This window comes from Neolamprologus multifasciatus, chromosome 5, assembly GCF_963576455.1.
Source record: "Neolamprologus multifasciatus chromosome 5, fNeoMul1.2, whole genome shotgun sequence".
NCBI lineage: Eukaryota > Metazoa > Chordata > Actinopteri > Cichliformes > Cichlidae > Neolamprologus > Neolamprologus multifasciatus.
Genome location: NC_140443.1, coordinates 13,730,587 through 13,744,437, shown reverse-complemented (window position 1 = coordinate 13,744,437; position 13,851 = coordinate 13,730,587). Strand labels below are relative to the sequence as shown.

Genomic DNA, 13,851 nt, shown 5'->3' with positions numbered 1-13,851 from the left:
AATATTCTCTTAGACAACCTCTGAGGCCGTCACAGAGCAGCTGTATTTGTACTGACATTAGATTACACACAGGTGCACTCTATTTAGTCATTAGCACTCATCAGGCAATGTCTATGGGCAACTGACTGCACTCAGATCAAAGGGGGCTGAACAATTACGCACACCCCACTTTTCAGTTATTTATTTGTAAAAAATGTTTGGAATCATGTATGATTTTCGTTCCACTTCTCACGTGTACACCACTTTGTATTGGTCTTTCATGTGGAATTCCAATAAAATTAATTCATGTTTGTGGCTGTAATGTGACAAACTGTGGGAAAGTTCAAGGGGGCCAAATACTTTTGCAAGCCACTGTATGTAACAAGCAGGTAGCAGAGCAAGCTGCAATCCAATACTCTCTCAGCCCATACACATCGCTTATGCTGCTTGTTAAGGACACGTTAGTGTAATTTCTCATTATGCATAGTAAAATCTTGTCAAAAGAAGTAGCATAAAAATGAACAAAAGTCCAAACGAGGAACTCAGTGGAGTTTGTGGTATAAAATCCAAACCCAGAAGGCATCCTTGTGTCTAAAACTTTGTTTTTAATTATCTAGTTTTGTTTTGATTTTACTTTTCGTAGTCTACTCTTGTAGTTATGTTAAGGTACAAAAACTGAGAAAGGCTTAGGAAAAGGTCATTCTTTGGGTTAAAATATACCCTTTCTGAACTTTTACTGTGTCAGAAGGCAAACGTTTTTCACATGCAACAGACTTCTCCTACATATATTTTTTTTAACTTTAAAAGTGCTAGAACAGTGGCATCATGAGTGGAAGAAATGTGTCCAAGGTCTCACTGTGTTGATTTAGGATGTAGAGGGGTTTCTGATGCACTCTGTGAGATATGCTGAAATATGTTATACCCGCAACATACTCGTTAAGTAATTCAGTGGGATCCCTATTATGAAACAAACAACATACAAAATGTATCTGAAATACTATACTTATTCGAAAATGTAATGCCTATAAAAGCTGTGGAGCTTAAATGCTAGTAACTTCCCATACATAATTTAGCTACAGATGACACAATTTGTAATAAAGAATAAGAAAAATCTATCATGTGAAATGCTAATTATATCCACATTTTCAGTTTCTTATTTTGACCTATAATTTTCCATAATAACAAAAACTTGAATAGATGTAATCAGTATTGTGTGTTTTGACTCTTGGTGGACATTCTGTTCTTTCTTTAATGTATTACATTTGTGTTCCATTCAGTAAAAAACAAACAAACAATAAAACTGTACCAGCAAAGTCATACTTAAGAGTTTAGTTTATTATTGGACAAACAAATCACTAAGCCACAAAGATTTGTTTAAAGAAAAAAATTAAAAGTTCAGTATTTTTGTAGATTTGATTTGCATTGTTGTGGTTCTCAATTGTGTACGATGAGGATTCGTGCAACACATGGCAGACACATTCAGTTCCCATTTATCAAACAACTTTGAAATAACCTGGGGGTAGCTAATCATGTTTGGAACAAACAATTCCAGTCATTACCAGATTTTCAGTTCTAAAGATTGAGTGTTTTAAGACTCGGAGGCAAAATCTCTGAAATGCTTTGAAGAGGCAAGTCATAGTCAGTCTGGACTTCATCTAGTTCAACCAGATGAACTTACTAGAAATTACCAAACAAAAGCTTTGCACTGGTCATGTAAAATTCCATAAATGTCACTGAGAACTAGGCTTTTGATTCAGAAATAGTTTGATCAGATTCACTGGGAGCTCCACTGAGTAAACTCGCCCACCTCAACAAGTGCTGCTTTTGTATGGGCTCAAAATGTGGTCATAAATATTTTGTACTTGTAAATCAGGATTTGCGTGTGCGTAAAAAAGATTTGTGTGTGGACTTAGCCAAAAAAAAAACCCCAAAAAAAACCCCCTGCAAGTTACAAGTACAAATTTTGACCCTATTTTTCTTCCTTTCATCTGATTGGTCAATGTCATGTCAATCACAAATGTAACAATCCAATCAGAGAACAGATGGGTTTGGCTGTCGGAGGGGCACTTTTTTGAACTGCAGGTCTTTGAAGGGAATAAATGCCCTTTTACATGCCAAACCAGCGTTTTCCTTCATCACCACGAAGGAAAACAGTCTGTGGTCGTCCGAGTTTGGTGATTTTTGTGTCACAGGTCTACGTGTTTAATACAGGGACTTCCACAGCCTTTTCAATAGCGCTGCGGACCGCGGGGGGGCAGGCAGTGTTTAAGAAATGACAGTCTTCATTACAAAGCTTTCTTCATTATGAATTAGTATACATGTTTTTATTGAACATTTGAAGAACTAGCAAAAAAGCCCAGAAACTCTTGTAGAGGACATAAAGTCAGATATAGAAACGACAAGGAATAGGTGCATCTAGTACAGGTAGAGCTGCTGCAAAAACCCACAGAGCTCAGCAGCCAGCGCAACAAATTCTGGATCCTTTGCTTTTAGTTAGCATTAGCAGCACATCCTGCATCCGATGTGAAAGGACTTTTATGCTGCGCACTGTAACTCACAGCAATGGTCCCGGGTCAGCCCTGACTTTGTGTTAAACTAATCCTAAAGTAATAATGGTATTTCTAACCACTGATATACCACAAATTTATCCTTTCAACAGCTGCTGAAAGTTAGGGGATCTAACTGCTATCAGATATTAATATAGAAATCCTCCAGCTTCAAACTGTATCACCCTTCAACCTGCAGTTCAAAAAAGTGCCCCTCCGACAGCCAAACTCATTTGTTCTCCGATTGGATTGTTACATTTGTGATTGACATGACATTGACCAATCAGATGAAAGAAAGAAAAATAGGGTCAAAATTCATACTTGTAACTTGCAGGGGGTTTTTTTGGCCACACACACACGATTTAGAAGTACAAAATATTTATGACCACATTGTGAGCCCATACTTTTGAACTCGCCAGTCCAGTCCAGTAAATGAATGATCTTATGGTAGGCCAATTTCTTACTTTAATCCATCGCAATCTTATAGTACCAATCCAGGAATTTTAACATCCCACACCAAAACTTTATTCATGACTTGTTTTCTGCTGAATTAACTTCTGTAGTGGAGTTTTACAAGTAAGTCTTCTGAAACAAATGAGTTTATTCAGCTGACATTAAGTTAATGGGCCGATGGCATTTTAAAAGAATCTTAAATGTGACAGTGGTTAAAGTATATAAAAGGAGTCAGAAATAATCTGAACAATGTGAAACTGTTTTCTCATAAGAGCGGAGGAAATTTGCAATTTGTGCAGGCTTAGGGCAAGAAGTTATGAAAATAACACATAGTACTGTGCAAATGTACACACACACACACTCATACACACAGCACAGTCTCTTGCGTGCCTTTGTAAATATACGAGTGACTGAAAACATCCATGGTTAACAACATAAATTTAAAGCTGTGGATTTGATTAAGCCCAGGTCCTTATAATGTTACGTGGTTTAATCCCCAATTTCTGCAGCCTGCACTGACTATGTGTAGTTACACAGACATATTACTGTATATTGTTGTATATAAGGGAAACAGTGTGGCACTCTATGATATTTATTTTTCTTTCTTTCTTTTGATTTACCTGCACATTATCTACCACATCATAACATATATGACCAGCTGTTACTGTATATTTAGATTCATGTGTGGTTTTGGAGCCAGTATACAGACATATTCCTCTACATGAGTACTGCTTTGGTGAGAACACAGTGTACAGTATATAACAGTATTCCAGGCATTTTCTTACACTTACCCAATTCAGGGTTACCTATCTAAACAGCCAAGTGGGTACAACCATGGACAGGTCACCAATCTGTCACAGGGGTAACACATCGAGGGACATTCACTGTACACACTCACATTCACATCCATGGGCAATTTGGACTCTCAAATTGACCTAACACTATGCATGTCTTTGGGCTGTGGGAAGCAGCAGTACACAGAGCGAGCCCATGCAGACACAGCAAGAACATTCAAAACCCACACTGAAAGGCTGCAGCCAGATTGAGCCCAGGATCTTTTTGCTGTGGGGCAGAAGGGCTAACCACCACTCCACCTTATAACAATATTCAACATAATAAATATGAGAACACTGTTTACACTGTGTAGTGATCCCCATACTTGTATTCCTGCGAGAGTAGCGTTTTTGTCATCTTAGAAATTCTTACATCTGGATCCGAGTGTTGACATAGCATGCAATTCCCTGAAATTGTTTGGAGACACTTATAAATAAATCCTGATACATGTCTTTGCATAATATATGAAACATGAGCACATATGTATATATTTTTAACTGTCTCTTTCAGCTTATGTTTGATTAGATCTACAGATCTCAGTAAAAAGAGAGCTCACAGAATCTTACTGGAGCAAATCTGACTGTCTAAACCAGGGGTAGGCAACCTTTCTGATGGCAAGTGCCATTTAAAATTTCCTCAGAAGTCAGTGTGCCATATGATTGAATTAGCAATAAATTTAAAAACGCTACATATGAACAGTTACACAATATATAGAACCACTTTATAGAATTATATTTGTTTGCAGATGTTGGCAGCTATCAGCGAATAGTTATCAACTATTTTGAAACAAAAAAAGACACTTTTTATCCATAACAGCAAATGAACTGTACAACAGAAAATACAAATGCTATTTATGGTCTCCTCACAACAATGATAAGAAAAATAAACTAAGCCAATATGGCATGTCTGTTAATACAGAGACACACATGTTATGTGATCTCTGGTCTCCCACTCAGAGACACAGGTCTCCGAGTGTCCAGCATTCAGACGGCTACCTGAGGACACTCATGTGAGAGAAAATCTGCTCACACAGATATGTAGAGCCAAATACTGTCAATAAGGCCTCTGCAATGTTCTGAAGACAGTTAAACTTGTCAGGTAGTGATGTCCAGCAGGTGAAAATGCAGCTCCATGAACACGCACAGCTGTGGATTCCAGCTGCTTCGATGTTGCATTAACTGGCATTAACTCAGCCAGTTAATGCGAGACAAATTTAGCTGCTCATTAAAGATTTCTGGTTTGATCAGAAAATAAAACATTGGTCCATACACCTGAAAGTCCCAAAAATGCATTGTGTCTTGAGTCTACGGATGTATCTGTGTATTTCCGTGGTGCTGATGCTGTGCTGAGCAGACAGCTCCTGAATTTTTTGAAGTGTCAGAATGTTGAAAGCTAACAACGACCCTCTTACTAGTAGGCTAAGTTATTTTTAGCCAATTACAAGCTGAATCTGGTAGTTGGGGTTATTAGCTAAGATACCGTCATTAAGAAGAGGCACAACTAATGTGTCTATACGAGCTGAGTTGTGATGTGCACCGCTGGTGTGGCCATTTATTTTTTGATGCACCTTCTCAGATTAATTCACTGCGTGTCGTGCCCAGGGCTGGACTGGGACAAAAAATTGGCCCGGGCATTTTGACTAAAGACCGGCCCACCAGGTATTAAATCCATTAAGCCTTTGAATGAAAACAAACGCTGTTGTGACAGTGATGTACAGTCTTGTTGGTATATGTATGATTTCTATACATTTTATGTCAGATAAAAACTTTGGTTGTAAGATTCAGATAATTATTTAATAAAAGCAAGATATTTTAAATGAGAATGCCCCGCCTGGCCCCCCTGGCAAAACTTTGCTAGATCCGCCCCTGCATAGTTACCAGCTGTCAGCTACTTAGAAAAGGATCCTAGTGTTATTTGTCTCTCAGAAACAGTTCATAACTTCCCTTCAACTCATTCATGTCACCTAAAAGGTAAACCTGTTTCTCCATCACCTGTTCAGCTCTGATGATTCAGTAAGGACATCTCCTGGTTTCATCTTCATGTTTCCCTCTCACCAGATAACCAAACCGATATCATGACCAGCAGGTTTTACAGCTGTGGCTCCAGCAAACATCAGCTGATATTAGAAATTAATATTAAATAAATTCTAACATTCTAACAACAGCTGATCAAGCTTAAACGTGCTGCTGTTTAGCGCGACATCCGGCAGTTTCCTCTTTCTGGCGCAAAGTGGGCGATAAACAAACAAGAGAGAAAAGCCGATCAGCTGATCATTGATCAGTTTCATGATTAACGTAGCAACAGGAGAGAGAGAATGAGAGAAGAAGAGGCAGCTGTGCAGCATAAGACAGAATAAATCCACCTGTGTGTCTTTTTCCATCCTAGACAAACTGCGTCCCCTCTCAGCTCCACACGAAACGCGTAATAATTTATCTGATTGCGGGACGATTCCGTAGTTTGTACGGGACGGTTGGCAACTCTACTAACTAACTTTATGAATATAATAAAGTTCACTATCAGTAACATCATAGCACCCACCCAGCTGTATAGAAACTCCGTCATGCTAGCCAGTACGCAGTACGAGTTATTGTAACTGACTGTAAAATCTCAGCACAACGAAAATAAACTCCACCTAAACTTAGTTTATATCTGACCCAGATAGACTGCAGGTCATAACTTCTTACCTGAAGTTCAGTTCACCTGACACTCGGACCATCGGCTGCCTCGGGTCTCTCCTCCTCCTGCCTCCCCTCTCCCTCATCCACCTGCTGGCCTCCACTTGTTAATTTTACTGAATCTGTGGAAGCTCCGCCACAGCCACCACCAAACAACTGAGTTATTTTTACACACCGGCCAGCATCTGGCCAATCCACCACCTTTCATTGTTTATACCGTTACAAAAAAATAAAAAATAAATAATCGGCCCACCGAGCAAATGCCCGTATACCCAATGGCCAGTCCAGCTATGGTTGTGCCAACAGTTAACCCTTCGCGTGCCAACTGTGGCACGCATGCCTAGGGTTGCTGACCCCTGGTCTAAACAAAGTAGGTCACTGCTAGACAAGATAAAGCAAGCAAATCAAACTCTAACACAGATGTGACATGCTGATTTTATATAAATTCATGAAGTGAAATTATTCTATGTTCAGCATTGTTCTATATAATCACAGAGGAGTTATAACATTTTTTATTTTATAATATTAAACAGAACACCATTGATTTCGTTATATTACAACATTTTTTGTTTGTTTGTTTATTAATTTATTTGACAATTAAAGTTCACATGACAGAGCAGTCCATCATAGATTTGCTAACTTTGGAAAAAAAACATTAAAAGACAGATGGATTATTTTACCTTTAGTCAAATCAGCATTTATTTTTCCAAAATGCAAACAACTTATGATACAGATGTTTAGTTAGTATATTGAGGCATTCACATTACATTTTTTTACATTCTTTTATGCTTTTTTTTAACCTTTTCTTCTCATTCTCTCCTTTAATAGTTTTAAATGTTGTACTTTCATATCGTATTGGAGTTTTAGTGTCTTATTTAACAACAGCAATTTCACTGCAGTCATGCTGATTAATGTACATTGTCACTAGCAAAAGGTTACACTTCCTTGTGCACCACACAAGAAAGACAACTGCCTTGTTATCAGCAGACAAGACAGCAGTTCACAAATCACTAATAGTTTTATGTGCATGTAAGCAGCGCTGATGACCTTCAGTACTTTTCTGCATTAGCCTTACATTGTTCAGCTTCTTCAATTTCTCCACACTCTCACATCAAAGCCTTTGTACACACAGGGTACCTCGCACCCTGCGCAGATGTAGCACTTCACTTCACGTCATATTTTAGGCATCGTGTCCATCATGCTGTTCACATATGGGCTCCAATGTACGCATCAGCATGAAAATAAGCAACTGTGTAATGAAAAAAACAAAACACAACTGAAATTTCAGCACGACAGACAACTATTTTACTATTTATTTATATATTTTTTAGATATCACTGTTTTAGAAGCAAACCTTTAGATATTGACCAGAACAGGAGATATGTTCAAGATAATATACAAATAACCAATAATAATAATCATCATCAAATTTGTCCCCTATAAGACTTAAGCCGTGTCATAGTGTTCTGTGGCACTGTCGTTAGTATGTGGTATTGTAATTTGTCTCTGTCCTATATTTAGAATAACACCATATTAACTACTATTTCTCCTTTGTAAATAGAGGAGAATAAATAACTGAAAGCTAGTAAGCCTGTCAGAAATAGATTAAAATATTTTATATCCAGCAAGTCTGATTTACACACCTGATCCTTCCACCATCAATCATGTCCACGGGAAAATTATACTTCAGACATGGATTCCCTGAATTTTTGATTATTTTAGCTCTGTTTCTAAGTTTCCCAGACTCTTCTACTATTGCTCTTCCCTCTCTGTTGATATATTATTGGGAAAAATAGAGGAGTTGCTCAACAGCTTCAACAGAACAACTCCCTGCCTCTTTTTCAGAGACGCATATTGCATCCTGTTAAACATGAACAGGTGGGAAAAGAAGCTGAACTGACTGTGCCTGATGTATTACATCATTAGAGCCACAGTTTCTCAGAATGTCAAGAAGTAAGAATAATAAGCTGAGAGTCATAAAATATTTGAAAAAGGGAAGTTGTCTATCACATTGACACATGGACACAACACAGTCATTGTTGTGACAGAGTTTGGGTATTAATTAGTTTTATTTGTGACACTGATATGATTTTGTTTCTATAATTTGGGACATCTTTTCAGTGGAAATTACTAATAGCAGTAGTAGTAGTACTTATGAAGATGTATTATTTCTTACTTTCATCAACCAAGCTTATACTGGACTATACATTAATGCAACATCCACTGACTATAAATCAGAATTGGAATCAGAAATACTTTATTTATCCCCAAGGGGCAATAGCATTACTCCCTGCTTAGTTTCTGAATGTTTTGATGAATTTGCATGCACTTTTTCTGAGATAATGATGTTTGCAATGCTTGTTTTGTACCACTTTTGTGAACTATTCTTCCCTTTTTGTCTTAGGTATTAGAAACTGTGGAGGGAGAGACAGAGGGGGAGAGAGAAAAGCGCTCTGGACAGACAGAACTAGAGAACAGAAAAGGAAGACCATCAAACAGCAGGGATCATGAGACTCACAAGCTCACTCACTAACACAGACAAAACTGTAAAAACACAGCAAAGAGATATACTTGACACTTTGTCCAAGCCACAGGAAGATAATAAAACAGCAGGTTACTGCCTGAGTGCATAAAATGAATTACACACACTAGCACACCAACACACACATTGATATGATGAAGACAAAAAAAAACAAAAAAACTTAGCGATGGAGCCAGATTCACTGTGTCAGAGCAACAGGGGGATAGTAAAGACAGCAGGCTGTTGTCAAAACACATCTTAAACTGACAGTTTATTCACTCACAGAAGAGCTCTCTTTGGGAAAGCTGGAGCTTGTCAGACCATCTGTTGCTTTAAAGGCCATAAAATATGACTGAATGGACAACATATAGAGATTGTTATTTTTAGTATAGATTCTTTAATATCAAGGTAAAAAAAAATCCCGGGGGCTATTATTGTTGCAGAATTATTTGCAAGAGTTGAGCAGAGAGTTGCATACCTCAATCAGTGTGTGAGTAATCAGATTTGTAAACATGTAAAAAAAAATCTTCAAATATGTACTGAGATTTGTTCATGTCTACATCAGTCATGTATTCAATTTGTGTATGTTTGTAATGACATTTGTAATCAAATCCCAGCACGCGTAGATTATCTGTCACATTTTGCAAATCTAAGCATGCACACCAGGACTTTTCTAATTGTTCTGTTACAATTATAGCCTCATAAAATCCCAAATGTCAAGTGACAGTGTTCTGCCAGGCCGGGCTAAAATTGCAAGGGAAATAGGATGATAAATGCCGAACATCATGCAATGAACTAAAAAACAACATAAAAAGATGCTGATGAGCAAATATTTCACATGTGCATGTATTCACTGTCGCTTGGGTAGTATAGGCTCTACACAAATAAACCAACATGTAAAATTAACCAGACAAGTACACAAAGCAGCAACATTTTACTTGACAGTTTCTGATGGATGGAATGCTGGAGGGCGTATATATGCTTGATGATTCATGCTCACACACGTGTGAACATGCATACATGCATGCCTCCATGATTGAAAGACTATAATAACCACATTTTATTTATTACAACAAGACACCAACAAGAATGTTGGTTCACATCCTGTTTCTTTACCTGTTGATGAAATTGAAGTCAGCTCTACGTTTTTGCTGTGTCCCAAAGGATGTGGAGACAACTCACTGGATTACTTCAAGTCTCATTTTTAATGTAATTAAAAAATAATTCTACTATCAAAATGCATACGTTCATTCTTTCAGTCCCGGTTTTGTTTGGTTTCATAATAATAAGATAAGTACGACAAATTTAATGTGTAATGTACAACAGAGTAATGTGACAGAGTGGGGATGCTAAAGACCTTCAAGTGGGAGTGAATATTTGTCCATGTGAAATCATTATTTGGCCATTTTTTGCACATTTTACACAAATATGACATCATTAAGTAGCATCATTGATACAATTACAGTGATTTACTTAAAATAACACAAGCCAGAGTGTTTTAATCAGTACACAGTAGCTCAGGGGAATATGAAAAATTGGAAAACATCTACAGTCAATCATTTTTCAGTAGATTATAATTTTTACTGTAAATGGAAGTATTACAGCAAAGACTAATACTTCAAATTCAGCTTCTATTTTAAAATGAATTAAAAAATAAATAATGAATTCAATGTCCCATTACAAACTGAGGCTGATGCCCTGAAAATACTAGCTATTAGGAAAAACCCTTTCAAACTTCAGGTTTTTAGCCTCCAACTAATATAAAAGTCTTTGAAACAAATTGGTTTTAATCAACATGTATGATTTTACAAAGAAATTGGCTCAGAGGATTATGGGAAGTATGCTTACAGAAAGACAAACCCCTGAAATACACTGGACTTATCTGTGTCGCATTCCAGCTCCAATGCAGCCACCTGAGTTGATTAAACCATTCAAGACATTGCTTGCAATTCCACAAGACATACACCAGTGAATTCCAAAGCATCCCAGAACAGACTTGCAGCTCTACATCACTTAAAATTGTGCCGGCTCTAGTTTTTACAGAGGCCACATCAAGCTGCACAAAGCTGATAAGGAGGCCAGGAGGCTGGGCACAGAAACAGCATGGAGAATCCAGTCAATTAAACAAAAATACATGCAGAGTACACTTTGCTTCTAAAAGGCTACTGATGTAGTCTGAAGCTGGGCAACGAAGGCTTTAAGTAACACTGGATGCCTTTTGAAGTCGACAGTTTAGTCACAAGGTGGTCTTTTATATTTTTAAAACTGACCAGATTTTCTATGCCATCCCTGTGTCTGACGTTATGCCCTCCTCACCAGCTTCTTGGATGCTTCTGAAATACGCTGTGGTGGGTCCTGGGATGTTGTCTTAAAGCTGAAATGAAACAGAGCTTCATCTAGCGTATTCCCAGGTTAATAGTCATAAAATCGAATTGAATAAATGGAATGTCAGAAAAAATCATTAGAAAACTGACAACATGTATATTCCTCTCTTATGCATTAGGCCACCATAAACCCTTCTATTTAAAGTGAATACATATTTATTCATACTGAGTAATGACATAGTGTAGAATATTACAACTTGATATTTATGGAATAAAACAACTATTTTAATCAAATTGCTCAGTTGATATAAATTTGTTATTAATACTGAGTGAATTTATACAACGAATAAAGTAATAATTCCACTGTAGAAGTTGGATGGTGACGTCATTTAAACCAAGAGGTTGGAGGCCCAGAATGAGTCCTTAACAACCGGGCACTGCAACAATAAACTGGTCTCAGACAACAGTTGATATAATCTTAAACGTTATTGTCTATTATACTATATACACTATAAGATTGTTTTTGATCCTATCTATTAACTAGTAATTATTTGGTCATAAAATAGTAATTACATAAAATGATTTTTGGTGAAAAACGCCAAGGTTGGAAAGTACAGTGCACATTATCTCTACCAATGGGAAACAGTCAGGAAAAACATCAATTATTACCCAGAAACAAGAAAAAAAAAGTTTGATTACATAGTTTTATTAAAGGATTCATTGTTTTTATAACATGTATTTGAGTGCACTGGGAATATTTTTGCTGCTCTGTGTTTTGTTTAAAAGAAGCAACATTCATTTACACAATTACTGAAAAACCTGTTTTTTGTGTGTGTTTATGGTAAGTCATTCATTTTGGACCAGTTTCAGGAATAACCCTAACTAAAATGATGTGGGGACGCAGTCATGCACTGCTGTAACTGTTCAAGAACTTGGTCCTTTTTGCTTTGAGAAGCTCCATTGTGGAAGTGTATTACTGTTGCCTGGTAGCAAAGAAATCTTGAAAGTTTAAAGTATTTGGGATGCTTTGTCTGTGTCTATAGTAAAGGGAAAAATAGGGAAAGAGGTCATAAAAAGGTGGAATGTTGATTTTTTTTTTCACTCTTTATTGGTGGTGTAAATTTGTCTCTGAATGACTGTACTGCCTCATCACTGTACTTTCACTTTCTGAACCTTTATGATGGCTTTTTTAAAATCTTTTTTAGCTTCTGTTCAATTCTTTTTTATTACTTACTTTCAGATTTCCAAATCTATTGTAAATATTTATCTGTTACTTTTAATTTAATTTGTTACTTTTCCGCTCTTTTCTTGTTGGACATTCTACTATTTTCTTTTTCCATTCTGAATCACCACCATGTTCTTTAAATGTCATGTATGAAGAGACAGTATTTATTTTAAGTAACAATATTATTTATCCCCTTCATTGTGTAAATTGGGAAGCCAGTTAATGTTTGATCCATATTGATTGTTAAGGTGTTATTTACATTTTTATGGTTATTAAACACCCTTGAATAATTAGGCCTTACTGCAGATCTTTACCCATCACGTCATGTAAAATTGAGCTATGTTTGACTATACAATGATCTCTGTCTTTACTTCTCATCCTAGAATGAAAACTGACTATGAATTGAAAGTCTTTTAAATGGTATATGGCTTTTGTTTCAGACTCTCTTCTCTTCTTCCCCATTTTTCCCACCCCTACCTGCCCCTAAAGTCAAGTCGATCCCAGTCTGATTTTTACATGCTGATGTTGGCTTTGCTGTTATTTTTAATGACTTGTGTATGATACAGAATACTCCGTCAGCACTGAGGGTGCTGGAGGCCTTTACAACACATGTAAATAAAAGGGTTGGAACTTGTGATTGTTGTCTGAGGACTTTTGTGATCAGAGTCTTATAAGCTGAAGTTAACATTCTTAACATTCCCAGTGAAGCAGTGCTTTTTTTCCTCAGTGCGATTCTCTCCATTCTCTCTCACACTTTGCATCTGTTCTTCACATAACTCGACACTCAACTTGGGAAATCATTGCATGCATGTGATGCATTTAGAGAAAATGTCGATTGTACATTAAAAAAAAAAAATTAAATAAGTTTAATCTCACAATTCTGAAAAAAAAGATGTCCCCACTTTTTCCCATGGTCCTAATCCTCTTCTGTATATATATAATTCAAATAATTAATCATAAAGGAAAATGTGCTTGTTATAAACTGAATGTATACCAATCAAGTAAAATTTTATTTGACCAGACTCCCTTAAACATAATAGTTCACACTGTACTTATCCATCAAAGTTATTAAAAACAAATACTCATTGTTCACATCTGAAACAGATTTTTGTTGGGAAAATGTAGCCAGTGGGCCCACACTGCTTTTTAGGCGAGAATATATATATTAGGGGTGCAACGATACACAAAATTCACGGTTCGGTTCGATACTTTGGTGTCACAGTTGGATATTTTTTCGATACAAAAAGAAATGTTCATGCTTTTTTAATTTGTCATTTATTAAAATTATAAATAT

At 36.8% G+C, this 13,851-nt stretch overlaps 1 protein-coding gene across 4 annotated transcripts in view; it reads left to right on the top strand.

Annotated features, from left to right (window-relative positions):
* Positions 1–10,952, top strand: part of raly (RALY heterogeneous nuclear ribonucleoprotein) — a 144,766-nt gene extending 133,814 nt beyond the window's left edge. For all 4 annotated transcript variants that reach the window (XM_085160465.1, XM_085160464.1, XM_085160463.1 and 1 more), the window contains one exon: positions 8,892–10,952. In XM_085160465.1, coding sequence (XP_085016591.1) covers positions 8,892–9,020 — 129 coding nt within the window. In that variant the 3' untranslated portion in view covers positions 9,021–10,952. The remainder of the gene's footprint in view (positions 1–8,891) is intronic.
* Positions 10,953–13,851: the final 2,899 nt, after the last annotated feature.